The 25,891-nt window shown below is 43.7% G+C and overlaps 3 protein-coding genes across 12 annotated transcripts in view; 2 read left to right on the top strand and 1 right to left on the bottom strand.

Annotated features, from left to right (window-relative positions):
- EIF2AK1 (eukaryotic translation initiation factor 2 alpha kinase 1) overlaps window positions 1-4,429 on the top strand; it is a 30,364-nt gene extending 25,935 nt beyond the window's left edge. For 3 of the 4 annotated variants that reach the window (XM_059896246.1, XM_059896245.1, XM_059896249.1), the window contains exons 13-15: window positions 78-160; window positions 1,240-1,473; window positions 3,635-4,429. In XM_059896246.1, coding sequence (XP_059752229.1) covers window positions 78-160; window positions 1,240-1,473; window positions 3,635-3,745 — 428 coding nt within the window. In that variant the 3' untranslated portion in view covers window positions 3,746-4,429. Of the gene's footprint in view, window positions 1-77; window positions 161-1,239; window positions 1,474-3,634 lie in introns of those variants that run through there. The other variant, XM_059896248.1, reaches the window with a different exon arrangement.
- On the bottom strand, window positions 4,426-12,348 carry AIMP2 (aminoacyl tRNA synthetase complex interacting multifunctional protein 2). Of its 2 annotated transcripts, none has more exons than XM_059896277.1 (4): window positions 12,096-12,348; window positions 7,736-7,942; window positions 5,771-6,002; window positions 4,426-4,955 (listed from the first exon to the last, which is right to left on the bottom strand). In XM_059896277.1, exons 1-4 carry the CDS (start codon window positions 12,228-12,230, stop codon window positions 4,567-4,569), a joined length of 963 nt encoding a protein of 320 aa, XP_059752260.1. In that variant the 5' UTR covers window positions 12,231-12,348; the 3' UTR covers window positions 4,426-4,566. The 2 variants fall into 2 exon arrangements, with proteins under 2 accessions (XP_059752260.1, XP_059752261.1); XM_059896278.1 differs by having other exon boundaries at window positions 12,216-12,348.
- A 160-nt stretch (window positions 12,349-12,508) lies between these two features.
- Window positions 12,509-25,891, top strand: part of LOC132348578 (radial spoke head 10 homolog B-like) — a 69,379-nt gene continuing 55,996 nt past the window's right edge. For 3 of the 6 annotated variants that reach the window (XR_009497497.1, XM_059896208.1, XM_059896214.1), the window contains exons 1-11: window positions 12,509-12,605; window positions 13,944-13,982; window positions 14,630-14,769; window positions 15,445-15,531; window positions 15,715-15,817; window positions 16,518-16,701; window positions 19,257-19,424; window positions 20,026-20,123; window positions 21,289-21,388; window positions 23,606-23,690; window positions 25,087-25,242. Coding sequence is in view for 5 of the 6 variants with exons in the window: in XM_059896208.1 (XP_059752191.1) it covers window positions 12,583-12,605; window positions 13,944-13,982; window positions 14,630-14,769; window positions 15,445-15,531; window positions 15,715-15,817; window positions 16,518-16,701; window positions 19,257-19,424; window positions 20,026-20,123; window positions 21,289-21,388; window positions 23,606-23,690; window positions 25,087-25,242 (1,183 nt within the window). In the remaining variant the exon portion in view is untranslated. Of the gene's footprint in view, window positions 12,606-12,767; window positions 12,885-13,943; window positions 13,983-14,629; window positions 14,770-15,444; window positions 15,532-15,714; window positions 15,818-16,517; window positions 16,702-19,256; window positions 19,425-20,025; window positions 20,124-21,288; window positions 21,389-23,605; window positions 23,691-25,086; window positions 25,243-25,891 lie in introns of those variants that run through there. The other 3 variants (XM_059896209.1, XM_059896210.1, XM_059896211.1) reach the window with 3 other exon arrangements.

The following is a 25,891-nucleotide window of genomic DNA, read 5'->3' as shown; positions in this document are numbered from 1 at the left end:
TGCCCTGCTCAGTCAGGGGTCTTTATGTAGACAGTGCTAACCCCACCATGCTTCATCTCTGGCTTTTCAAATTACAGGAACACCCACACATACCTCCAGAGTGGGCACTTGCCTGTACGCTTCCCCTGAACAGTTGGAGGGATCCGAGTATGATGCCAAGGTAGTGTTTGTTCCCGTCTACCCTTTCAGTGGACTTACCCTGCAGTCATAAGTAACAAGAAGTACAGTAAATGCAGTGGAAGGTCTGACATCGAAGTGATTTGGAAATAGCGGAGTGTGGTAGGTTATCTCTTACATCAAACTACCATAGTGCGAAGCCTCACTTTTCAACTGAATCTGACTTTTTTAGGCTGTTTTACTATTTCCAAATCCGTGGGTGTCACAAAATAATTTTTGCAATGAGCTTTCCCTTTAAGATATCACCTTCCCCTCCGGAAGGCAGGATTCACCAAAGTCTGTTTTCAGCTGTTCATTCTGCTTTCAAGCTTAGGTAAATCAGTGCCCCCGACAAGTGTGACACTTGCTTCCCTCTGAGGTAGAATGAAGATGTGGAAAAGTTTTAATCCAGCTCGTTCCTCAAAGGAATGTTAAGTAAATTCTTTTCTCAAAATAACAGCCTAGTAAATTTTCTTCCTTTTGATGAATCATTCAACTTTTTAGTGACTGGGAAAGAGCTGCCAGAAAAACCATGGCAGCTCCGAAAATCCTACGTAGTAAACACCTTCCTAAAAGACTGTTTTTAGGAAAAGTGACAGGTTTTATGCAGAGTTTGCTAAAACTTTACCAAGAATGCCTAACTCTGAGCGGAGGCAGAGGTGGGACCAGGGTAGGCCGCAGGGACCCTCGGTGGCCTCTCATGTCTCTCTCAGGCTATACCTGGCCTGGGTTTTCAAGGAGCAGTGGAGTCAGTTGTATGGTAGTGACCGCTCTGGGTGGCCGCGATCACCCCTGCCCCTCGCCTGGCCCTCAGTCCTTCGTGCCCCTGGATGCCCCTTTTTGGTGTTAGAGCTGGGGATTGCGAGAGTACAGTCACCTGTCTGTAGATCACCTACAGTAGATCCAGCTGGCAGACACCTGCCTCTGTGAGGGACGAGCCCGCCCGCTGTGTTCCCTCCGTTGTAGGGACTGTCAATCATCCTTCTGTAGAAAATCCTCTCGCTTTTGAAAGGAAGGTGGGTGGGAATGGAAATGTTACTCTGTGTATTTCACTACTCATTGACCGTTTCCCCCCTTTTCCAGTCAGATATGTATAGCTTGGGTGTTATCCTGCTGGAGCTCTTTCAGCCGTTTGGGACAGAAATGGAGCGAGCACATGTTTTAACAGGTTTAAGAACTGGGCAGATCCCCGAGTCCCTCAGTAAAAGGTGTCCCGTCCAAGCCAAGTACATCCAGCACTTAACCAGAAAGAACTCATCCCAGAGGCCATCTGCTGTTCAGCTGCTGCAGAGTGAACTGTTCCAAAATTCTGGAAATGTATGTATGATTTTTTTAATACTGGGGGAAATATGAAGCTTAAAATGGAATTTGTTTAAATTGTGAATCCCATTTCACGAAGAGCAGTTGAGCTTAGAATCAGGTTTATGGAAACAAAATATTTCAACCCATTCTCAGAGCTGCCAGTGGCATACCTGTCAGGTAAGCTAGATGACCGCTGCCAACTGTCTGCTCTGAAAATGGTCACATGGGCTCCAGTTTCGAGCCTCAGCTTGCTAAGTCAAAAGGTTTTAGTTTTCCTTTCCAACTATGGTATATGGCCTTTTATGAATTATTGCAAAGTCTCTACTAGTAGAAAGGCACACACACCAAAGGATGTAGGACAGCAGTGATTTCTCAGGGGAGCTGGAGCATCTGTGGCCGAGACCGCCTTACCCAACCTAAGATCTCAGCATCCCAGTGTGCGAGTCTGGTTTTCTGTCCTGTGAGGAGGTCCTGCTCCAGGCAGCCCAACCCCTTCCTCCTTCCTGACATGTCGTTTCAGTGCCAGGTATAAACAGAAACTTTCTAAGACTTAAAAAAGCTTGATTCAAAGAGAAAGTCACAGGTTCTCTAGTGCTTTGCTACTCAGAGTGGGTCCTCCGACCAGCGGCATCAGCCTTACCTGGGAGCTTGTTAGAAACACAGGCTCCGGGGCGCCACCCCAGACCTGCATTGTAGCGAGATTGCCGAGTAATTTATACGCAGCGTTGTGTGGATGCACCGGTTCCAGAGTGCAGTCTCCAGACCAGCATAAAATCACCATGAATCACCAGAATTCTTAGACCCTCCCCTTCCCCCACCGACCTATTAAAAGAGACATCTGGGGGAGAAGGGGCTGCTCTCTGTGCTTCCACAAACCCTCGAAGCGGTTCTGATGCACACGAGTTGGGGAACCACTTGCAACTGGTTAGTTGATTTGTCTTTTGTTTAAGGCTTATTTCTTTTCAAGTAAAACAGTGAATTTTAGTAGATTGAACGGTAAACAGGTAGGTGTAGTGCTTTTCTCTCAGTCTCTGAAAATAGCATATGTGGTTGTTGAATTGATATCCTTGTATGGAGAGAATTTTCTAACTCCCTGTGAAGCTAGAGTAGAGACCGTAGTTATTTGTTGTTAATGGTAAGGATTTCTCCTTCTTGTAGAATTGTTTATAGAGTAACCTATGCATACCTGTACAGATAAATTTGCATAGACAGGTGGCCCTCACTTTGCACTTTGTGTAGTGCAGGACTGTGAAAATGACCACGCAGAGCTCACAGCATACAAAAGGAGCTTAAAAATCAATGGGAAAAGTTACAGTTGTTCCATGACCTTTAAAAATGTTTGTCAGAACATTAAAACTCTCTTATTATCAGTTACAGATATATGCGGAAATGAAAAAAATTATAAAACTATAATTGAGAATTAAAGTGTTTCAAGAGTAGCTTGAATAGTGCCCACCTTCATCTTGTCCTGTAACTTAGCACACGGAGTGAGCACCTTTTCTTTGCCTTGGTGACTTGTCATACTCCTTGCTAAGTTTGGATCAGTTTCTGGCATTTTACCTTTGGCACTTTTGATGTTATGGTCTGCCTCCAGGAGTTCTTTTAATGTGAAGTTTTCTTGGGGACATCTTCACCCTCTTCCTGTTCACGTTGATAAGCTGTCTGCACTCAGTGCGTCTGATGGTGGCGGGATCGGCGTTCCCGCGATCAGCTGCTCCGTCTGTAACACCGTGCGTTTGATACTCACTTCCCGCGTCCTCACTTTTCATTACTTTGCTGTACTTTCATCTTTGTTGGCCAGTTCCCTCTTTCAAAAATGTCACGTGGGCTTATCACTGGGAGACAGGAGGCAGCACAACTCCACACGCTGCCTGTGTGTGAACCGACTAACAGGTGCACGGTGACCAACCACCAGAGCCTTTGAAAGAAGTGATGATTGTTCCTGATGATGACATGTATGGTGGGTCACAGTGTTTTGTGGACTGAAGCGCTAAGGCAATTAGAGTCACTGTACCTTGGTAACTGACACTTGACCCACTTTGCTGGGTGACGCGTAATAAGCTGTGAGAACTGGAATCCACGCATATTGGAACTGTGCAAAGAGAGGCAGCCCTGTATATTTAAAAGTAAAGGAAGAAGCCGTTGTAACGGAGCTTAAAATTTTCTCTCTGTACAGGTTAATCTCACCCTACAGATGAAGATACTAGAGCAAGAAAAAGAAATTGAAGAACTAAAGAAGCAGCTAAGTCTCCTCTCTCAAGGCAAAGGGGTTAAGAGAGTGACATGAAAGATGGGGGTGTGCCCATCTAGCCTCAATAGGCTCTATAAATATGAGTGGACTTTTTAAGCTAAATAGTCAACTGGAATGTAAATTTTCAATCTTTATTAGGGTATGGCTGGTATAACTCTAATCGTATTTAGTAAGCCTGTATAAGACTTACTAAAGTGAGGTTGTGAAAGTACCTTTTAAGGCTGGCATTTTGAACCTAAGACTGCTCGAGACGAAACCTGTTCTGTTCTTGCCTTTCTCCTACCCCACACACTCCTTTTCCTGGACTTCTCACTTTAATATTACCATCCATCCAGTCTCTGAAAGTGAAAGTGTAGGCCTCATCCTCAGCTGTTCTTTCTCTTTTGAACTCTGCCTGTTGACCACCAAGTCCTCCTCTAGGTTCTACTGCAGAGACCTAAGTGTGCTCTGGACCCATCGCTGCCCAAGCCCAGGCCCGCGCACTAGCTGCACCGTTCCAGGTTGACAGCTGCTGGCCTTCCTACCCTCCACGCTGTGCTGTTCCCACGGGCTCCCTCCTTCCTCACAGACTTGCTTCCCCCCAAGTCTACATTCCTCGAAGGCAGTGATATGATACGTTCATATTTGTACCCCAGTGTGCCTGCCACGTAGCTGGCAATTGTCACGGTATATTGCATACAGTGTTGCTAGATTTTAAATAAAATGAAAACCACAGATTAATTATATGATGCATTTATTGATATTTAACCACTGGCCTAAATAAAGACTTTGATTTTAGTACAAGTCCCTTTACCAATAATAGGCACAAAACAGCACCATCCTTAAAATTTAAACCCTTTAAAATCAGTGACTGAGGTTCACTGAAGGAGCTTGAGGGCCGTGTGAAAAGGGGCCAGGTTTTCACAGGCCCTCATCCACTTCTGCACGTTGGCTGGCGCTGTCCCACTGCAGCCCCCTGTCTGCTGGAGAACGGACCACAGCACGACATCCGCCACTGTGAGTTCATTCCCAACGAGCCAGGGGCTCTTCCCGAGAGCAGAGTTCATGGAGCGGAACACAGCGGCTTTTTCTTTACTGCTTCCCTCTTTTAGCTGAAAAATAGCTATATCTACCCAGCTATCTATGAGGGTTAAATTCACAGCATCCTGCTTCTGGCCAAAGAGAGAGAACAGGAAGCGTGCAATGTTCCCTTCTCCTTCGATGGGACACATCGTTTGGACACTGAACTTCATCTGAGTCTTCGGCACTGAAAAGAAATAAGCACTCTGTGAAATGTCAACAAGAGCAGCGCCGCCGGAGGAAGTGCTTGTAGAGCGTGGCAAGGGGAGTCCCTGTTAGTCACGAACCGGTGGCGAGGGAAAGTGTATTTTCAAGAAAATCGCAGTTTTAGTCGGCCTCCAAAAGGTTAGTAATATTCAAGAAAGTTTAAACTGCAGGTTTAAACAGTGCAAACTGTAAGTTATAAAGCAACCATTTCTGGTATTTGATGATGACAGTTTTCAAGCTAGAAGGGACCTCAGACCATCTGTTCCAACCCCTGTTCCTAAGGATCTAGGCATGAGGCCTGCAGACCAGGGGTCCCATCTCCCGGGCCAGGACCTCCTGCCGCCCTCACCCTGGCTCTCCACGTGTGGCTGAGGGCAGCAAGGCCTCGATGGATGGACATGAACTCAATTCCCTCCGTAGGAACTTAACCGGGAGAAGCGCACACACCAGTGAGATAATGAATAAATGACATCCTGCCAGCCTTTAATGGGTAACGTCCATTACAAGAGGACGTCGATGTCCCCATAATGATAGGTTTTGGAATGTGAGGGCAAGACAGCCGTGACTCCCCTGCCCTGGCTGGTTAGACAGGATTCCCTCGGAGACTGCTCTCAGTCAAGACCTCCACCTTCCCAGAGGAAGGAGAGCATCTCTGGGCCGAGGTGCACCTGCTCCTCTTGGAGAACCCCCCCCACCCCCACCCCCGCAAGCTCTCTGGACTTTGCCGGCCAGCAGCTGCAGACCGCCCCTTTCCCATCCCCCACTGCCTCCCAGTCACCCGGCCCCTCCGCTTACCGTCCTTCCAAATCAGAGTGAAACCCAGCTGGTACTCATGACGGGGCTGTTGCCTCGTCTGCTCGCCGAAGCACCTGAGGAGGTTTGCCGGCACGCTCTTGACCGCTGAGTGCGTGTGGACGGTGGACAGGACCTTGTAGTGGTCACAGAGCAGCCGGTGCAGCACGAGCAGGGAGAGGGGTGGCGAGGCGGGGTTGGCGTTGATCACGATGTCCTTCAGCGCCCCGTAATCCTGGGGAGCAAACCCCAACAGGGCAGATGACACCAACAGCAACCTGAGTGCCGACACTATACCAGGTGCTGTGCTTAGACCCCCACCAGGCTTCTCTAAAGAATCGTCACCTCCCGGGAAGAAGGAACTAATGTCACCCCACCTGCAGCCAAGGCTGCGAGTGCTGGGGATGGAAGGAAGCTACCAAGGGGGCTCGGCTCGGTAGGAAGCAGGGGACGGCAGCCGACTCCACCCCTCCACCCCTGCACCGCTGCTCCCAATAAATAACAGGTGACTCCACTCAAATTAGCGCAACGTGTTAGGATTGACACCTCTATTTGTCCCTAAGTTAAAAAAAAAAATCACACGTGTAACTACTCCATTTACTAAATCTTTCTAATGCCCGACAGGATATAGTTTCTACAGCGATTTGTTTGAGTTACGTGTCAGTGAAGAACCCCTTGGAAAAGGGTCTTCGCTCAGGGAGATTTTAAAAAACTAGGTGTGAATTCAAGTGCCAAAACGCACTGCCTTTTTATTTTATTTTGTTTTTAAAATGTATTTTATTGAAGTATAGTTGATCTGCAACACGCACTGCCTTTAGATGCGGACTATCTTCTTTCTGTACATCCGCTCTTCATAACTAATGAACTCATATGATACGACAGAGGCCAGACTCTGTGGCTTTCTGTCCACAGCCGGCCACAATCTGGCCTCTGGTCTTGCACTCCTGACCGATGCCCTTCATGTGGACCTATGCTGGATGCTCTGCATTTCTCTGAGCGTAGCGTGTTACTTGATGCTGTGCCTTCTGCGGTATCAAGATTTATCTGAAGCACCGTGTGCTCTGGGAGGCCCCCCCGGCACGCTGGGACACCCGGCACAGCTGTCTTACCGACTCACCCCCTGTGCAGACTGGCTCCCTGGGGGACTGGCTGAGAGGGGTCTCATGGGCCCCCGCTGCATGCAAACACGAACTGGGCGATGAAGGGACACATGAGTGCAGAGGGACGGACGTTACCAAAAACAGCTCTGGGGGAGACATGGCGGTGCTGCCTCCGCTTGCTAGGTCTTTAAGCAGGACCGTTTTCTATCACCAATTCCAGGGGGGTGGTGCTAGCAGGGATTCTCGGGACGAACCCTCTTGCACCCACTTGTAACAAGACATTCTTTCTTTGCGTAGCAGATTGTCCTCTAAATCAACTGAAGCCTGTAGACTGACATTAAAGGTGGCTGATGCAAGTGAATTTTAACACAGCAAACTGAATTTAAGCAAAATATGTCTGAGGTATGAGACTGTGACTGGCTTTTAGCAACAAATTGCAAAAGGATCGGTGGGATTTTTGCGCCTGGACAGCCAAGGCTCTGAAATTCAGGCCGCTCTCAAAGAGTTAGGGTTGACTCGGCTGAACCTCAGAGAAGCACTGAGTGAACGACCATTTCTCCAGGGCTCGGAGTCTGCCGGGAGCTGCCCCGAGTGGCAGGAAGCAGGGACTCTTGACTTCCTCTTCTGCCTAAGGATCGCCCCCGTTCTCCACCGGGTCTGAGAAATCCAGAAGCTGCATTAGAGCCTGCCTGGCTTCACTCAAAGCTCATGAATCTGTTCTGTGCAAAGGCACAATCAGAGGAGGAATGTGCTTTTTGCACCACCTTTGAAAACTCGAAAACCAAGGCTTTGGTCACACCGGCACAATTTTCCAGCACTAACATCCACCTAGCGCGCTGATGTTCTTTATCCTTCTAGATGCACTTACCTTTCCAAGCACGGAATTTAAGTCCAATGCACCGGTCGATAAAGCAGCGGGCTCGTCAGCTTGGATTATGTTGGTTACATCCAAGTCCGCATCTGGTGTCTGAATCATCTTGGAGAGACCATCGACCGCAGCTTTCAATTCATACAGACGTTTTAAAATATCATCTTGGCGGGACTCAAGAGCTTGAAGAGATGGGTCCGACTCTTCCTAAACAGACCAACATCAAAACGTTCACTTCCTCTCACATCAAAGCAGTCTGTTTGATCACTTGTCTTCCACTTAGTTCGAACCTCCCACCTTTCAGAAGACATTACAATGAGGTAGCAGAATCATCTCATTTGCCCCAGTCCAATAGGTAATGCAAATCAATCCCCAAATGCTATAAAACAAATAATGTTGTGCCTGAAAGCCACTCTGAAATTGTAGGACTCCTATTTCAGGTGATTTAGTCTTTAAGAACAGAGAATGAGAGAAGACGAACACAAATTGTCCTTTCTATCAAACTAGTTCAAAATACTTTGCGTAAATGAATAGAAAAAGATTGGGGGTGGCGATGAGGATGTAATCAACCATTTATACTAATAGAAGGAAAAAGGGAGCACACAGGTTAAAAAAACAGTGTCCTTAAGCTTGGAAGTATGTCTGGGGGGGGGTCAAATGATTCATTCCCCAAATCATTTTCTAGGCAATACTGGCACTCACATTATCTTAGAATCATCTAGAACTTTTTCACTGCTGAAATGTATTACTTCATAAAGAGGGAATATTCACATCCTTCATTCACTGAATCTTTGCATCTTTCTTGCCTGGTACAGTGGATTAGTACACCATAAGTAACTAACAATATTGGGTTGGCCAAAAAGTTCGTCTGGGTTTTTCCATAACGGGACTTTTTGGCCAACCCAATATTTGCTGAGAAATAAATCTCAAATCTCTACAGACTTACTTTATTATTTATTTAATTAATTAATTAATTTAATTTATTTATTTTTGGCTGCGTTGGGTCTTCGTTGCTGTGCGCGGGCTTTCTCTAGTTGCGGCGAGCGGAGGCCACTCCTCACCATGGTACATGGGCTTCTCACTGCGGTGGCTTCTCTTGTTGTGGAGCAAGGGCTCCAGGTGCGTGGGCTTCAGTAGTTGTGGCACACAGGCTCAGCAGTTGTGGCGCACAGGCCTAGCTGCTCTGCGGCATGTGGGATCTTTCTGGACCAGGGCTCGAACCCCTGTTCCCTGCGTTGGCAGGTGGATTCTTAATCACCGCGCCACCAGGGAAGTCCCTACCGACTTACTTTAAAAAGCAATAACAAGAAACCTCCCAGCAGTCACACTGTGCAACCTATTTTCAGATTCACAAGCTCTCACAAAAGATAATCCATTTGAGTCAAGAGAACAAAGAACACGTTAAGCGTGAGTAAGACACTCATGACTAGACAAAAGGGTCAGTAGGCAATGACCTTGAGTTTATTATAAACATGCACTCGTGGCCTTCCCCCGCATCCGCAACGAAGAGTAGCCCCCGCTCGCTGCAACTAGAGAAAGCTCATGTGCAGCAACGAAGACCCAATGCAGCCAAAAATAAATTAAATAAATAAATTTATTTTAAAAAATAATAAAAAATAAACATGCACTCATGATACAATGTGAGTGTTGGAAGAGTGCCTGCTCACATTTGTATGCTGGTGAGTTTAAGGAACATTTTGTTTCTCCCCTTGTCACTCACAACACTGCCCTCTTCGCAGAGCCAATTCATCACCAGCGGTTGTCAATTTTCTGGAATCCAATGACTTGTAAGTGTGCCTCCATGGTCAATGCCTGAGTCCAAGACACCATTTTTCACCTGGCCTACTTCCACTGGTCACCTTGCATCCATTCTGGTCCACCCCTCCAACCCACCCATCCCTATGATGGCAGCCAGAAATCAAAACAACCTCTTAGGCTAAAAAGCCTAACCCGGATTGATAAATAGCTTGTATGAATGGTTCTCTGGTTACCTCCTCTCCCATCATTCCCCCCATTGCTCTGGGCTCTGGCCATGCTGTTCTTTGGATCCTAAAACACACAGGCCCCCACCTGCCACAGAGCTTTTCCTCATCAGGTTCCCTCTGTCTGCAACATCCCTCCCCCTTCTCTCGGCTGGTTAATGCCGATTTACCCTAGAGCTGGATCTCCACGATCTCAGCTCCCCTCACCTGCTGCTCTTGTTTAAGATCAAACAGCAGAGAAATGCAAGATGACTACCATCTGGGTGGGATAAAGAAGGATAGAGTTCAGTGTGCCAATTAAATAATGTGGTGCTGACTGGAAATAAGTGTGCAAATGTGTGACTGGTAAGGCTACCACCTGTGTGATATCCTCATGTTACTCAATATCAGTCCTCCTGAGTAATACTTCCAATCTTTTAATCCAGCCTGTATGTGTGCATTCTTTGTGTACAACTTTGCTCATTTCTACAAATGGCAGTCGGGTCCCTGCCCAACCAGGGGCGAAGCACCTATTGTATTCAAAACCCGTCAACACTCACTGAAGACTGAACCCAGTACTGCGTGTGGAATGTGGCCTGTGATAAGAGCCCAGCATAGCTCGATCTGAGGAACACAAGATGCTCAAGTTCTGCTTTACCTACCACACCTTCTAATGCTGGCCTGTTGTTTCCTTTGTTCAGGAGAGACTGTGACTTGGCATGTTGTGTTTATCCATTTGTGTTGTTTTACATGGATTTAGAAGCATTTTATTCTTTGTGTTGCTCTCATTTCCTCTGGAGATGCTAGATTTCTACTGATCTGTCCACATTGTTATCATCTGCTAAGTTATCACCTTCAAAGTTGCAAGTTCACAGTTAAATGCCCAAAGGAAGTTAGGCAGCATACTTAAAAAAAAAAAAAAAAAAGAAAGGGGGACTTGGTCTCAAAAGGGATGTTATGCTCCCCACTCTGGGGTTTTCTTTTTGATTCCATGGGACTGTCCAGTTAAGGGGCACCAGACCATGCCTCCATGGGAATCTCCAGGTGAAGAGATACTGGACCATGCCTGCGTTTTTGCCTTAGCTCTGCAGTGAGACAACAGTTGTGTTATTTGGTTTCAAACTAAACTAACCACCACTCTTCCAATCGAGGCAGAAAGGTCTTACAACAAAGGATGACAGGGAAAACAAGCCACGAACGTTATCTATTCACTCATCTTGAGTCAGAAAGGACAGAAAATCTCTCCAGCTGGAAAATTAAAATGTGTATTTGCAATTAATAAAAAAAGTCAAAGTTGAGCAGGTACTTTACAAAAGAGGTGAAATCAAAATGCCCAATAAACATGAAAAGGGGCTCGGCTGATTTAGAGGTCTCGGAGATCTGAACTAAATTACAGTAGGATGCCACTGTACACCCACCAGCTTTGGGGAGGGTGCCAGCATCAGAAATTCGTATACACCGCGGGTGAGAGCATAAACTGGGATGACCGCTTTGGAAAGCAATCTAGTCCAGTTGAAGACAGACCAGCCCACTGAGCCAGCGATCCCATCCCTTAGTATATACCCTATGCCTGCTCGTGTACAAGAATATTCTGCAGAATAATTCATAACGGCCTAAAATGCAAAACCAGCCGACGCCCGTGAGCAGCGGGACGGATAAAGCCGTGGGGGCACAGTCAAGCCAAGGAGCAGCAGACCGCAGAGCAGAAAACGCTTCGCTTTTTCATGGCAGCAAAGGGATTCTTCAAATCATATCTAGAAGAGGCAGCCAGACACTGCAGGGTACACGCTGCATGCTTCCACTTACGCCAAGACTACATGGTTTAGGGATGCATACTCAGGTGACAAAATAAGAGAGAAAAGCTGGACGCAATGACCGCGGAAGTCGGGAACTTTGGGGGTAGTTTTAAATGGGGCGCTGACAACGTGTTAACTTGAGTGGTGGTGACACTGGGATTCGCTTTATAATTCCTCAAAACGAGCATTTACGTGCTATTCGCTTTTCTGTGGGTAAAATTTCGTCATATAAAAGTTTAAGTAGTCATAAGCGCAAAAACAGATACCAGATGGATAGCTCCTTTAATAGATAAGAGTTACGGTCGTTCGGAGGCCGGCGGGCGCGTGAGGCTGGAGTGGGGTAGGCGATCGGGTCTGGTCCCCACGGTTTGTTCGAGACAGTTCGGGTCCCAAGGTCCGGGCCTGGAAGGACCCATGCCCCTAGTCCTCCAAGTGAGGGCCAGGGCGGCAGCGCGTGCGCACTGAACAAGAGGGCGGCGGGGCGGGGCGGGACCGCGGTGGAGCCAGGGCGCCTGAGCACTGGACGGGCGGGCGGTGGGACTAGAGCCTTGGCGCCTGGCACTGGGCTGGTGCGGGGCCGGGGCAAGGGCCGCGCGCTCCTACCTGCACGTGGCTCGCGGCTGGCGCGGGGCTGCCGATCCTACCGTGCACGTTGGGGAGCCGGTACATGCAGGTGGGAAGCTCTACACGGAGAGATCCACTGCCCTCGTGATAGGGCTTTACCTGGTACATCGGCATTGTGGAACCCAAGGGAGGGAAGGTGGCGGGTGAGAGACACGAACGCTCAGAAACCGTCCGAGTCCACGACAGGCTGCTGCCACCTCCTTTCCGACCCGGAGGCTGGCGTCCGGGAAAGCGCAATTCCTGTGCTCTAATTGGCCCCTGCTCATTCGACGTCATGGACTCGACCTTTGACACAACCAGTCAGCGAGAAGGAGAGGTGGGAGGCGTTCGTAGCCTTATCCGGAAGTGGCGGGACACCGTGTCGGAAGCAGCCAATGGGCGGCAGGGGGGGAGATTCCCTCCACCCCCCCAAACCGTGGGAGCGGCGGCGCAAACTGTTCCGATTCCCGAGTTAGGCTCTGCATCCATGGAGCGAGCCGACGGGCCGAGGTGAGCCGAGCTTGCAGCCTCCCCTCGCGGTCTCCCTGTCTAAGGCCCACAGCGTTCCAGACCCCTGAGGGGAAAGTGACCGCGGCGCTGAGCGAGCCGGCGGCACGGAGGCCCCAGGCCAGGCTCCTCGGCGCTCCCCCAACCCGCTGCCCTGTGGGTGCACTTTGAGGTCGGGGTCCGCGGGGGATTCGGCCCGCTGCCCGGAGGCCGCCATGCATCTGTGGACCTGAAGCCGGAGCTTGAAATCCCAGTAGACGGAATTAATTTCCTTTTTACCTGGTTGCTCTCTTTTAATTTTTAAAATTGAGGGTTATTTTCGGGGAGGCTTTAAGGCACATGCTAATTTGCGGCGGACAGTTTTAAAAAACGCATTGCTTCTGTATCTCCTTGAGTATGCGATTACCGGCAGCTACACCGAATTAGGGGTAGCGAATCTTCGGGTAGCACTGTTGCACTGTGTCAGATTCCTGAATCCAGATTCGCTGTCTGTGTTTAAATGTTTTATCTCCACCCCTCCAAATAAATATCAGGAATGGACCTGTAGCCTATGGTGTCTTGCCAAATCAACAAATTTTTTAGAGATACTTTATTCCATTTTAAGTGGTGTCATCTGCAGTTTTTCCATTTAAGACAAATTTGAGTGGAATTCTTTGCAAGGTCGAATAAGAGTAAAGATGTTTGTTCTTTTTTTTTTTTTTTAACAAGGGTTTACCGAGGGTCTATTATGTGTTATATGTTGTGGGAAATACCCAAAGATTTCCCTCCCAAGGATGCTCCTGTGTTCAGTTACACCCAAGTTATCAGTAAAACCGTTTACTAGAAATTGCTAAATTAGTGAACACGTAGACGAGAGGTAGTTCGCCAGGCAGAGGAGGAGGAGGCTACACACCTGTATGGGCAAGATGCAGTGTCTAAAAGAGCTTGTGATATTCAGGAAACAGTTGTTTGCTGTGACCAGAATGCAGGGGAATTGGCAATGGGAGGATTGGAGAGAGAGAGAAAATAAGGTAGATTGGGGTCCAATTGTGACTAGATTTGAAACTTCATATAGCGGACAGTGGGATGCTAGTAAGTTTTTTTCTTTTTTAAATAATTATTTTTTGGCTGCGTTGGGTCTTCATTGCTGTGTGCAGGCTTCTCATTGCTGTGGCTTTTCTTGTTGTGGAGCAGGGGCTCTAGGCGTGGTGGCTTCAGTAGTTGCAGCACGTGGGCTCAGTAGTTGTGGCTCGTGGGCTCTAGAGCGCAGGCTCAGTAGTTGTGGCGCACGGGCTTAGTTGCTCCGCAGCATGTGGGATCTTCCCGGACCAGGGCTCGAACCCACGTCTTCTGCATTGGCAGGCGGATTCTTAACCACCACGCGACAAGGGAAGTCTGCTAGTAAGTTCTTAAAGCAGAAAAATTATTTGACCAGATTTGTGATTTCTAAAGTAACTCTGGTGGTAGCATGGAGGATTGATTGAAGTAGAGAGAAAATGGAGACAAACCAGTTGGAAAATTCTGAAGGTAGGTACAGCCAGAACTGTGAGGGCCTTTGCTAAGGCAGGAGCTGGCAGCCTGGATTTGGAGTGGGGATTTGTAGGCAACCATAGGTATAGTTACCCAACTGGTACCCGATTTCTGAGATGGTTTTGATTTTGACACGAACACTGGATTTCCCAGCAAAATTTTGGCTTTTCAAATTGTGTGGGAAACATTGCTTTCAATTTTCAAGAAAGAAGATACTATTGTTGCAAAAGATTATTCACCCATAGCTTTAGGGGGATGTGTCTCCTCCATGTAGATCCCAGTTTAATTAGATTTTAAATGTCTGTTTCATTTGAAGTATCTATTCAGAAAACTTTCTGACAGATGTTTAAGGATTGTAGACCAACATTTATATTTGTGAATATAATAAATGGATATGTTAATATAATGAATGGATTAGACCCATTAGCTATTAACGGAGATGAATCATTTCCCACAGTTAAACCAGGATGAAAATGCATAATTGCCTCCTTGCTGTTTCTTGTAACCCGTTTCTTTAGTTCAGAACTTGCTAAGGCCATCAAACCTATCGATCGGAAGTCAGTCCATCAGATTTGTTCTGGGCAAGTGGTTCTTAGTCTAAGCACTGCTGTGAAGGAGTTGGTAGAAAACAGTGTGGATGCCAGTGCCACTAACATTGGTAAGTTTAGGAGAGTTTTAAACCACAAGAAATAATCAGTTTATGCTGTTTTATTCAAGAAATGTTTGTTAGTGTAATAAGACAATCAGGTATTGATATACAGAGAAATTATTATTTTTTAAACATAAATTTAGCGCTTATTATGTGCCTAGTATTTAGCTAGGTAGTAATAATAATAATAGCGGTTAACTTTTATTGTGTTCTTACTATGTGCCAGGCAGGCATTGTGCTAAGAACTATACAGATGGGATACCTCATTTAATCTGTAGAATGACTTTATGAGATTGGAATTATTATTATTGTTATAATTATCATCTCCATTTTACAAATGAGGAAATTAAGGCACAAGGAATTTACTTTTTTTTTTTGAGGTTATAAAGCTAGTAAAATATGGTCCCAGGGAGTCTGATTCCAGAACTTGTTCTCTTTAATGACTGTGTTAAAATTATCCTCCTGAAGGAAAGAAAAAAGAAAGAAAATAAAAACAAAACTATTTTATCTGTGCTAGTAAATAGCCAAGAAGGACTTTAAAAAATAAAATATACAAAATGACAGTAGTACATTTAAATAAATATAGTTAGGACTCAAAGTTGCATTTTGTAAGTTATAAGTACTGTCACTCTAAAGGCTTTTCGCATGGATCAATTTGAGAAATCAATATTTTAAACTTTTTAGAGCTCAGGCTTAAAGACTATGGCGTGGAGCTCATTGAAGTTTCAGACAATGGATGTGGGGTAGAAGAGGAAAACTTTGAAGGCTTAAGTAAGTTGAATTTTGCTAATCCTATTTTAAAATATTTGGGCCAAATGTCTGAGAATTTGGGGTAACACTGTCTTAGGAAACACAAAACAGCTTTTTAAAACCAGTCACTTGGGTGGGTATGGTGTGTGTTCATTGCTGTATCACTTGCGATCTCTTCGGCCTTACTCTCCACCTCTCTTTCAGCTCTGAAGCATCACACTTCTAAGATACAGGAGTTTGCTGACCTCACTCAGGTTGAAACTTTTGGCTTTCGGGGGGAAGCTCTGAGCTCACTCTGTGCACTGAGGTGATGCAATAATTTTATCCACTAACTTGACCCCTTATAAAAATCTCTCTGAAAATTAAAAAGTATGATTAGAATCATTATTGTTTACACTTTTCCATCTGAATGTCTCAACTACTAACTTCTGCATTCTGTTTTATCTTACTACCAACCTAAGTGGTAATACTTCTGAAATGTAAGCAATGAATGAACGAAATGAAGCAAATAGTGTTGTAAAAAAATTGTTACCCTTATTAAAGCAGTAACTTCTCAATTTAAAAGTGACATATAGATAATACATTATAGATGCCATATGCTATTGGTTTTAATTTATTTTGACGTTGAGGAAAAAATTTAGCTGAAGCACTTATTTAATTACACAACAGCTTCTAAGATTTTGTTAGAACAGTAGTAGCCAAACTGAGAAATAAATCTTTATTGGTGAATATGTAAGTTTTGAGATCTTTTATTTTGCAGTTTAACCAAAATAAGTATCAAAGCTTTTATCAAAACAAAACATTTACAGAACTCTCTCACTATCTACTGGGGGCCAAACCTTGGATTTTATGATGACTCCTCACCCATTTAAACTCTCTTGATGATCTCGGAGGGATCATCATCTTTTTAGGGGAGTTTAGAGAGAACAGAAGTGAGAAAATGAGCACGTGATGACCAGCACCTGGGAGTCTCTAGCTGACTGTGCTCTGCTGGCTTTTTCGTACAGTGATGTAACTATTTCTACCTGCCACACATCTGCGAAGGTTGGGACTCGACTGGTGTTTGATCACAATGGAAAAATCCTCCAGAAAACCCCGTACCCACGACCCAGAGGGACGACAGTCAGCGTGCAGCAGTTATTTTATACGCTACCTGTGCGCCATAAGGAGTTTCAAAGGAATATTAAAAAGGTACGGTGGGGCTTCCCTGGTGGTGCAGTGGTTGAGAATTCACCTGCCAATGCAGGGCACACGGGTTCGAGCCCTGGTCCGGGAAGATCCCACATGCTGCGGAGCAACTAAGCCCGTGCACCACAACTACTGAGCCTGTGCTCTAGAGCCCGCGAGCCACAACTACTGAGCCCACACACCTAGAGCCCATGCTCTGCAACAAGAGAAGTCACTGCAATGAGAAGCCCGCACACCGCAACAAAGAGTAGCCCCTGCTTGCCGCAGTAGAGAAAGCCTGCGCACAGCAACAAAGACCCAGTGCAGCCAAAAAATAAATAAATTAATAAATAAATAAATTAGTTAAAAAAAGAAAGGTACGGTAAATTCAGAATCCGAGAGCCTAGAGAGTGTGATGCCCAAATGTAGTACAAGATCAGTCCGGGTGGTTTGCACTCCCGTTCATTCTCTTCCCTTAATTTTTGGAGAAGTGCTTAGCTTGCTTCTTCCCCTCAAAGACCTAACTTTTGGGTGATTTACCCTTTTCTTTTCTTTTTTAATATATCTATTTATTTTATTTATCTATTTATTTATTTTTTTGGCTGCGTTGGGTCTTTGTTGCTGCACATGGGCTTCCTCTAGTTGTGGTGAGCGGGGGCTACTCTTCATTGCAGTGCGCGGACTTCGCGTTGCAGTAGTTTCTCTTGTTGCGGAGCACGGTCTCTAGGTGCGAGGGCTTCAGTACGTGTGTGTGTGTGTGTGTGTGTATGATTACAGTTTTGTAAAAACAAAGCAACTGGCCAAAATATGCATAGAAAAAAGCGTGGGAGAGTAGACGCATGAATGCTACCAGTGGTTATTCTTGGATGTGTGATCACTTGTGCTTTTTGCCATCTTCCTTGTACTTTTCTGTTTTGTACCTATATTCTTTGTAATCAAAAAACTTAAACATATGCTGCTAAAAACTTTCTTTACCTCTAAAGCAACTTGTGCGAGTTTTAACTTTATTAATTTTGCAAAAATATAAACTTTAAAAATGTTTTTTAATTTAAATATTAAAAATTTTTTGTACAGAGAAAATTTTTATTATTATTTTGTATCTTAAGGTAAAAAAAAATTGGTGTCTCAGAAAATATAGGCATAAAGAACTTGTACTTGCCAGAGATGACCATTGTTAACAGTTTGGTGAGTCTTTCCAGACTCCTTTTAGTTTCATGTATTTATAAATCTTGGAAAATTTTTCAAGATAAATACTAAAAAAATGAAATAAAGTGACATAGAATATTAAACATTTAAGTCACATGGAATTGTGTGCAGTAGAAAGTTGGTATTGTCTCTGCCTACCTCCCAGAGTTTGGTTTACATCCCTTAGACTTTATTTTTTATTTTTAATATTTATTATTTATTTATTTGGCTGCTCTAGGTCTTAGTTGCAGCATGCGGGATCTTTAGTTGCGGTGTGCAGGGTCTTTAGTTGCAGCTTGCAAACTCTTAGTTGTGGCATGCAGGTGGGATATAGTTCCCTGACCAGGGATCGAACCCGGACCCCCTGCATTGGGAGTGTGGAGTCTTAACCACTGGACCACCAGGGAAGTCCCTATATCCCTTAGACTTTAAATGCGTACATGTGTATACAATCTTTATACATATGTTTCTATTTTTCTTTAAACAATTGGGATCATATTATATATACTGTTCTATACCTTGACTTTTTAATATAGTATATTGTAGATACCTTTTTTTGGTCGATTGGTAACTACCTATTTTTTATCATGGCACCATTATGTGGATATAGTGTAATTAATTAGCCCCTGGTTGATGGTTGCTTAGGTTGTTTATAATTTTTCACAATTACAGATTGTTTCAGTGAACATTTTCATAATATATCTTTTTTAAAAAATTTTTAAAATTTATTTTTTATGTTTATGTTTGGCTGTGTTGGGTCTTCATTGCTGCGTGCAGGCTTTTCTCTAGTTGTGGCGAGCGGGGGCTACTCTTCGTTGCAGTGTGCGGGCTTCTTACTGCGGTGGCTTCTCTTGTTGCAGAGCTCAGGCTCTAGGCACACGGGCTCTAGGCACGCGTGTTCAGTAGTTGTGGCTCGCGGGCTCTAGAGCGCAGGCTCAGTAGTTGTGGCACACGGGGTTAGTTGCTCTGTGGCATGTGGGGTCTTCCCGGACCACGTCTCAAACCCGTGTGCCCTGCATTGGCAGGCGGATTCTTAGTGACTGTGCCACCAGGGAAGCCCTTTCATAATAGATCTTTGATTGTTTATGCCAGTCTTTCTACAAGGATAAATTTCCAGAGGAGGGATTTCAAGGTCAAAGGGAACATACTTCTCGATTTTTAGAGCAGAAGGCCTGGACATTCTGGAAATGAGGGAAGTGTGGTGAAGAACCTCATCCTCTGATTTCCCTTTGGTACCACGTAGGGAGATTCAACTCATCGCTCATTCTGTCAGGAATAATTTGCCTTATTTGTGAGATGATAGGAGAACCTTGAATTGACTGTATAACTTGAATCATGCGCTTCTTGTAAGATTGAAGTAAGGTTGAGTCCTTGCGTTTGTGTTTTTTAAACAGGAGTTCTCCAAAATGGTCCAGGTCTTACACGCCTACTGTATCATTTCAGCGGGCGTCCGTTTAAGTTGCACCAATCAGATTGGACAGGGTAAGAGGCAGCCTGTGGTGTGCACCAGTGGAGGCTCCAGCATGAAGGAAAATATCGGATCTGTATTTGGGCAGAAACAGGTAGTGGTGGCCCGTTTTTTGGTTTTTTGTTTTTTTTTCTTGATTCAGGTGCTCCAGTCTCTCACCTGGAGCTCTCCGGCAGTCTTTTCACTGATCACCTAGCCTCTAGACTGAAGCTCACTCGTATCCATCCACCACCACGCAATGAAAGTAATCATTCTAAAACAAAAAACTGGGTGGCCAGTTGTTTAAAAACATTTTATTGCTCTAGTGATTATGGCAGGTTTCTCCTGTCCTTTCCAGTAGCATAGAGAATAAAATCTAAGAATTGATTTTTTAAAAAATTATGTCCCTATCACAAAAATTAATCTTAGGAGCTGCAAGTTTTAAAATCATCCTTTTACTCTCTCCTTGAAAAAAAAATATTGTGGGCAATGTATTGTTTATGGATGAGTAGGAGCACAAGTGTTTCATCTTGCTAATAAATCAAAATTATTTATTATAGAACTGCAAAATGCAACTATTGAGATTCTTTGTCCTCTTGATGTGGATAGCTTGGCTAGGAAGGAAAACACACGAAACCTTCGTTATATCTTTCTTTCTGAAGTCAGGCTGGTTCTCGCTTTATTAGGAAATAACTGTAAACCTTGATTTCTTTCAGTTGCAAAGCCTCATCCCTTTCGTGCAGCTGCCCCCTAGTGACACTGTGTGTGAAGAATACGGGCTGAGCTCTTCCCAGGCTCTGCATAACCTGTTTTGGTAAGTTGATTGGTGCCAGGAAAATTACGATCAAACAATTTTTTTGAGTTTTTTTTTTTCCCCTTTGGTTTTGTTTTTAAAGATTGTGATTTTAAAGCTTATAGTTTCTTATTTCCATTATAAACTGTAGGCAGTATTGTTGCTGAGAAAGAGGATTTATATGGAGGAGCCAGGTTTTTAATGTAAACAATATTCTGGGTAACTGGTGCATTTTAGGGGGTTTCTTATTAAATTAGCGTTTGTGTAAGAGGCTCTGTTTAGTGAACAATTAGAATAACTCTTCAATTATGTATAATGTTTCACTTTGTCAGGGCCTGGCATAGAGGGACAGGGGCGCTTTTTCCTTTAACTCGTGCCTTACCCAGAATCCAATCCAGCATCATTAGTTTTAGTGTAAGAAAAATAGACATTTTTCCATAAGCAGAATTGGGCCCATATTGCTTACCCTCCCTCCACTTGCCTTTGGCTTATCCCTGAAATTAAAGATGGGGATTCATTTTTTATGCTAAGGTATCATTCTTATGGAAACTCAAATATCCCTGGGGTAAATCTCAGGTGAAGCCCTTAACCAACGCCATAGGTGATAGAAGTTTGCTAACTGAGAACAGATTTTATGTTTTATATTTATTTTTTTGACCGCACCGTACAGATCTTAGTTTCCCGACTAGGGATTGAACCTGCACCCCCTGCACTGGAAGTGCGGAGTCTTAGCCACTGGACCTCCAGGGAAATCCCAAGAGAACAGATTTTAAAAAGGCGGGGAATGTGGGCAAAGAGCCTGGATACAGGTCCTTGGGCTCCCTGGACAGCTTGGTGGGGACTGCACGAAGGTTCTAGAATGTGAGTGTGGGGTGAGACCCACTCCTTGTGTGGAGGCCAAGGATTTAATAGGGAAAGCGAGAGCTGAAACGAATCAGTTTTGAACCCGCTGGGTTGCCCATGGAGGATTTGTTAACGATGGGAGCTTTGGAACATTCCAGAGGGTCTGTGTTCCTTAATGATTCACCAGAATGGAGCACAGATACACGTTACCTGAAATGTTAATACTTGTCAGCTCGTCACCAGGGGTTATGTTTTTATTTTTCACTTTGAGAATGTGCTGTTTGTTGTGTGTCTGATCCTTTCTGCTCTGGAATCCCGCCCTAATGGCATTAACATTGAACAGTATCTCAGGTTTTATTTCTCACTGTGCTCACGGCGTGGGAAGAAGTTCAACGGACAGACAGTTTTTCTTTATCAATCGGCGGCCTTGTGACCCAGCAAAGGTATTTCAGAATATGGGGGGATTAGTTTTTTCTTTTAGCTTTTAGTTTTAATTTTATTTTTTATTAAATAACATTTTCTGACACAGGCAATTTACATGGAACTTGGGACTTTGACTCAGAAACATTACTTTATCTTTTTTTTCATTCTTCTAATCAATTTTATTCTAAAAACATGTTTTTATGCAAATATATTGATATTATTTATTTTAACAGACAATGCTATATTGTCATTTTAAAATATTTTAAAAAATATCTTTAAAATGTCTCGCTGTTAATTTCTTTTTAAAAAAATTTTTTATTATATTGGGGTATAGTTGATTTATAGTGTTGTGTTAATTTTAGGTGTATAGCAGAGTGATTCAGTTATACATATATATGTGTCTATTCTTTTTCAAATTCTTTTCCAGTTTTGGTTATTACAGAATATTGACTACAGTTCCCTGTGCTCTACAGTAGATCCTTTGTTGGTTATCTATAAATTATCTTATTTTAGGCATTTAAAAACGCCTACCATACAGTGGTTTCAATTATATATATGTGCACGTGCATACATATGGACACATATTAATAACCAATATATTTATTATCGTAAAAATTATCACTATTAGAAGAAAGTAAACATTTTAAAACATTCACCATTATCTAGACTTTTTGGTATAGACTGACACACGTGCACATGCTTTTGTATTTTCTCTTTGTTCTGTCCATTTTCCAAGAAAATAAGGGCCCAGGTTACTTCTGCCTCAAACTTAAACTGATCATCTTGATGTGATTATAGCACTTTTAGTAGCCAGTTTTGACTTTGCATCTTCAGCAACATTATACCTAGCAGTGAAAGCGCCGAGTCTTAATCACTGGACTGCCAGGGGATTCCCCAAAATTACTTCTATAAACCAGATATGGTTCAGCTTCTATTATTTTTCTTTTCTTTTTTTTTTTAAATATTTTTTAGCATATATAGCGTAGAAGTTTTTATTTTTATTTATTTTTTTCTTTTTTTGGCTGCGCCATGCAGCATGCGGGATCTTAGTTCCCCACCCAGGGATCCAACCCGTGCCCCCTGCATTGGGAGCACAGAGTCTTAACCACTGGACCACCGGGGGAAGTCCCTCAGCTTCTAAATTTTTAACCTATATTGTAATTGGTGTGATTTTATGGCTTATCCCTAATGCCATTTAATAATCTCATTATAAAGTCATATAAATACATTTCTGTGTACATTTGAATGTGTTTTATGAGCATTTAAACCACACCTCATTTTATTGACATTTCTTCAAGAGCATCTTGAGGGCTTCCCTGGTGGCGCAGTGGTTGAGAATCTGCCTGCCAATGCAGGGGACACGGGTTCGAGCCCTGGTCTGGGAAGATCCCACATGCCGCGGAGCAACTGGGCCCGTGAGCCACAACTACCGAGCCTGAGCGTCTGGAGCCTGTGCTCCGCAACAAGAGAGGCCGCGATAGTGAGAGGCCTGTGCACCGCGATGAAGAGTGGCCCCCACTCGCCGCAACTGGAGAAAGCCCTCACACAGAAACGAAGACCCAACACAGCCAAAAATAAAAACAATAAATAAATAATAAATAAAAAATTTTAATTAAAAAAAAAAGAGCATCTTGAGTATGGAAAAAGATTCAGTTTTATGAATCTATGATTAAAGATACCCCCTTGAGAGGAAAGAGGAGACTTTTTGGGTGATGGATATCTTCATTATCTTGATTATGGGGATGGGTTCGTGGGTGTATATATATATCAGAATTTATCAATTGTATACTTTTTTTTTAAAATTAATTAATTAATTTATTTTTGACTGTGTTGGGTCTTCGTTTCTGTGCAAGGGCTTTCTCTAGTTGCGGCAAGCGGGGGCCGCTCTTCATCGCGGTGCGCGGGCTTCTCACTATCGCGGCCTCTCTTGTTGCGGAGCACAGGCTCCAGACGCTCAGGCTCAGTAGTTGTGGCTCACGGGCCTAGTTGCTCTGTGGCATGTGGGATCTTCCCAGACCAGGGCTCGAACCCGTGTCGCCTGCATTGGCAGGCAGATTCTCAACCACTGCGCCACCAGGGAAGCCCTCAAATTGTATACTTTAAGTGCAGTTTGTTTTAGGCCAGTTATACCTCAAGAAAGCTGTTCAAAATGTATCCTTTTAATGGTTGGTTAGAGTAGCATGTTATTAGAAACTGGGGGAAGGAAACATTTATTCTTTTCTATGTTTTTTGTATAGGTTTCCAGACTTGTGAATGAGATCTATCACATGTATAACCGGCATCAGTATCCATTTGTTGTTCTTAACATTTCTGTTGATATGGGTAAGTTCCACTGACATTTCAGTAAAATTGGTGACTTACTCTTTTTTTTTTTTCTGGCTGCACATGGGCTTTCTCTCGTTGTGGCGAGCAAGGGCTGCTCTTCGTTGCGGTGCATGGGCTTCTCATTGTGGTGGCTTCTCTTGTTGCAGAGCACGGGCTCTAGGCGCGCGGGCTTCAGTAGTTGTGGCACGTGGGCTCTAGAGCACAGGCTCAGTAGTTGTGGCGCACGGGCTTAGTTGCTCCATGGCATGTGGGATCTTCCCGGACCAGGGATCGAACCGTGTCCCCTGCATTGGCAGGTGGATTCTTAACCAATGTGCCACCAGGGAAGTCCCTGGTGACTTACTCCTAAAAGAATAAAATGAGATTATAAAGCTCTGATATGACCAGAAAGAGACTTTTATAGTAACAATTAATGGTGATATATATTTTTATAGACTTAAAAAAATTTTTTTAATTAAAAAAAAATCTTTTTAGACTTTTATTTTTTATACAGACTTTCCTGCTTTCTACTAGAAAGTACGTTAATTGTATTATTCGGAAAATGTGACTTTTTCATGTCAGCCGAGGGAGAAAGTAGACTAAATGTTCTCCCTGATTTTGAAAATAATTCATTTCATGTAGTTATTTTTCTTCTGATTGCTAATATTATGGTTTATTGTTATCCAATATTTTTTTTAGGTGCTTAGAAATATATATGTGCACACCTTAAAAAAATGTATATATAATGATATATATATATCTATCCATATTTTTTGGAGTGAGAAAATAATTTTGGGTAATTTTGTGCTCTTTATCCTTAGATGTGAACATTTTCTTTTCCATGTCATTAAAGTTTATTCAGAAACATGATTTTAATATCTGTATTGTATTTCAATGTGTGGATATATCTTGATTATAAACTTTTATGTTTGTGCCTATTTTAGTTGTTTTCAGTTTTTAGAAATTCAAATAATGTTCTTATAGATAAGTCATTACCTATATTTTTGATTATTTCTTTAAGATAAATTTCTAGAAGTAGAATCATTGGGTCAGTGAATGTGATCCTGTTATACCGATTTACACACCTACCAACAATGTACTAGGTATTATAATTTTTAACCAGATTCAATAGGTGATAAAAATGACATTTTAGTTTGCAATTTTATCATACCTTTTTATGGGTTTATTTGCTTTTTTTCTTTTGCAATTTACCTACTCAAATGCTTGCATATTTCATGTGTTTAAAAAATTATTCATCTTTTCCTTGTTTATTTGAAAGGGCTAGTTTTATAGTATGAATATGAATCTGGACACGGCTTTTGGCAAGTGCAAGTGAATAAAATAGTCGATGGGGAAATCTCTCTTGTTAAACGTGAACTTAAACACAATTGGCATCTTTTCTATTTTGCTGTAGAATGTGTCGACATCAACGTTACTCCAGATAAGAGGCAAATTTTACTACAGGAGGAGAAGCTTTTGTTGGCAGTTTTAAAGACGTCTTTGATAGGAATGTTCGATAATGACGTTAACAAACTCAACGTCAGTCAGCAGCCGCTGTTTGATGTCGAAGGTAAGAAAAACACAAGTGTATAAACAGCTTCTAAAACTTGTAGCTGTTGTGATACTTTCCTCATTTTTCCGGAGGTAAAGTTTTTTTTGGCATGAAACAAAATCTATCAGATTTTGATCGGTACCTACCACCTCCATCTCTGTACAATGCACAAATAGACATGGAGATGGGGGGCAGGCGGGCCTAGAGGAGTATCTGCCCCAAGAAGTGCATCTGGCTGTCAGAGGGGGTAACGGCCAACTCAGAGAGGACGTGTCACCCTAGAAAGTATGTAGCTGCAGATTTAAGGTAATCTGGATTAAAACGGTTGCAAGCCACCTCCGTTATCACCCAGGGATACATTCTTACCAAGACTCACCCATTCTCCTTTCAATAAACACGCCCCCATTGGAATTCCCTGGCAGTCCATTGGTTAGGACTCAGCACTTTCACTGCCGGGGCCTGGGTTCAATCCCTGGTTGGGGAACTGAGATTCTGCAAGCCAAGCAGCGCGGCCAAAACCAAAAACCAAACAAACAAAAACACTCCCCGATCATGACGAGCCTTTTGTTAATTTCCAGAGTTCTGAAAAAGTTGATTCTGACCATTTTTGCCCGTTTTCTCCTATCTTTTGTGGAGTAGGGAATTTGGGGGGGCCCTTACTCTGCCG

The sequence above is a fragment of the Balaenoptera ricei genome, chromosome 15 (genome assembly GCF_028023285.1).
Source record: "Balaenoptera ricei isolate mBalRic1 chromosome 15, mBalRic1.hap2, whole genome shotgun sequence".
Taxonomy (NCBI): domain Eukaryota; kingdom Metazoa; phylum Chordata; class Mammalia; order Artiodactyla; family Balaenopteridae; genus Balaenoptera; species Balaenoptera ricei.
This window is presented reverse-complemented; position numbering and strand designations above follow the sequence as displayed.

Coding starts and splice junctions, on each gene's coding strand:
- AIMP2 (XM_059896277.1), bottom strand. CDS start 12,230: ATGCCGATGTACCAGGTAAAGCCCTATCACGAGGGCAGTGGATCTCTC. Junction 6,003..7,735: donor TAAATTCCGTGCTTGGAAAG/GTAAGTGCATCT, acceptor TTTGCTCCCCAG/GATTACGGGGCGCTGAAGGA. Junction 4,956..5,770: donor CACTCTGATTTGGAAGGACG/GTAAGCGGAGGG, acceptor ATTTCTTTTCAG/TGCCGAAGACTCAGATGAAG.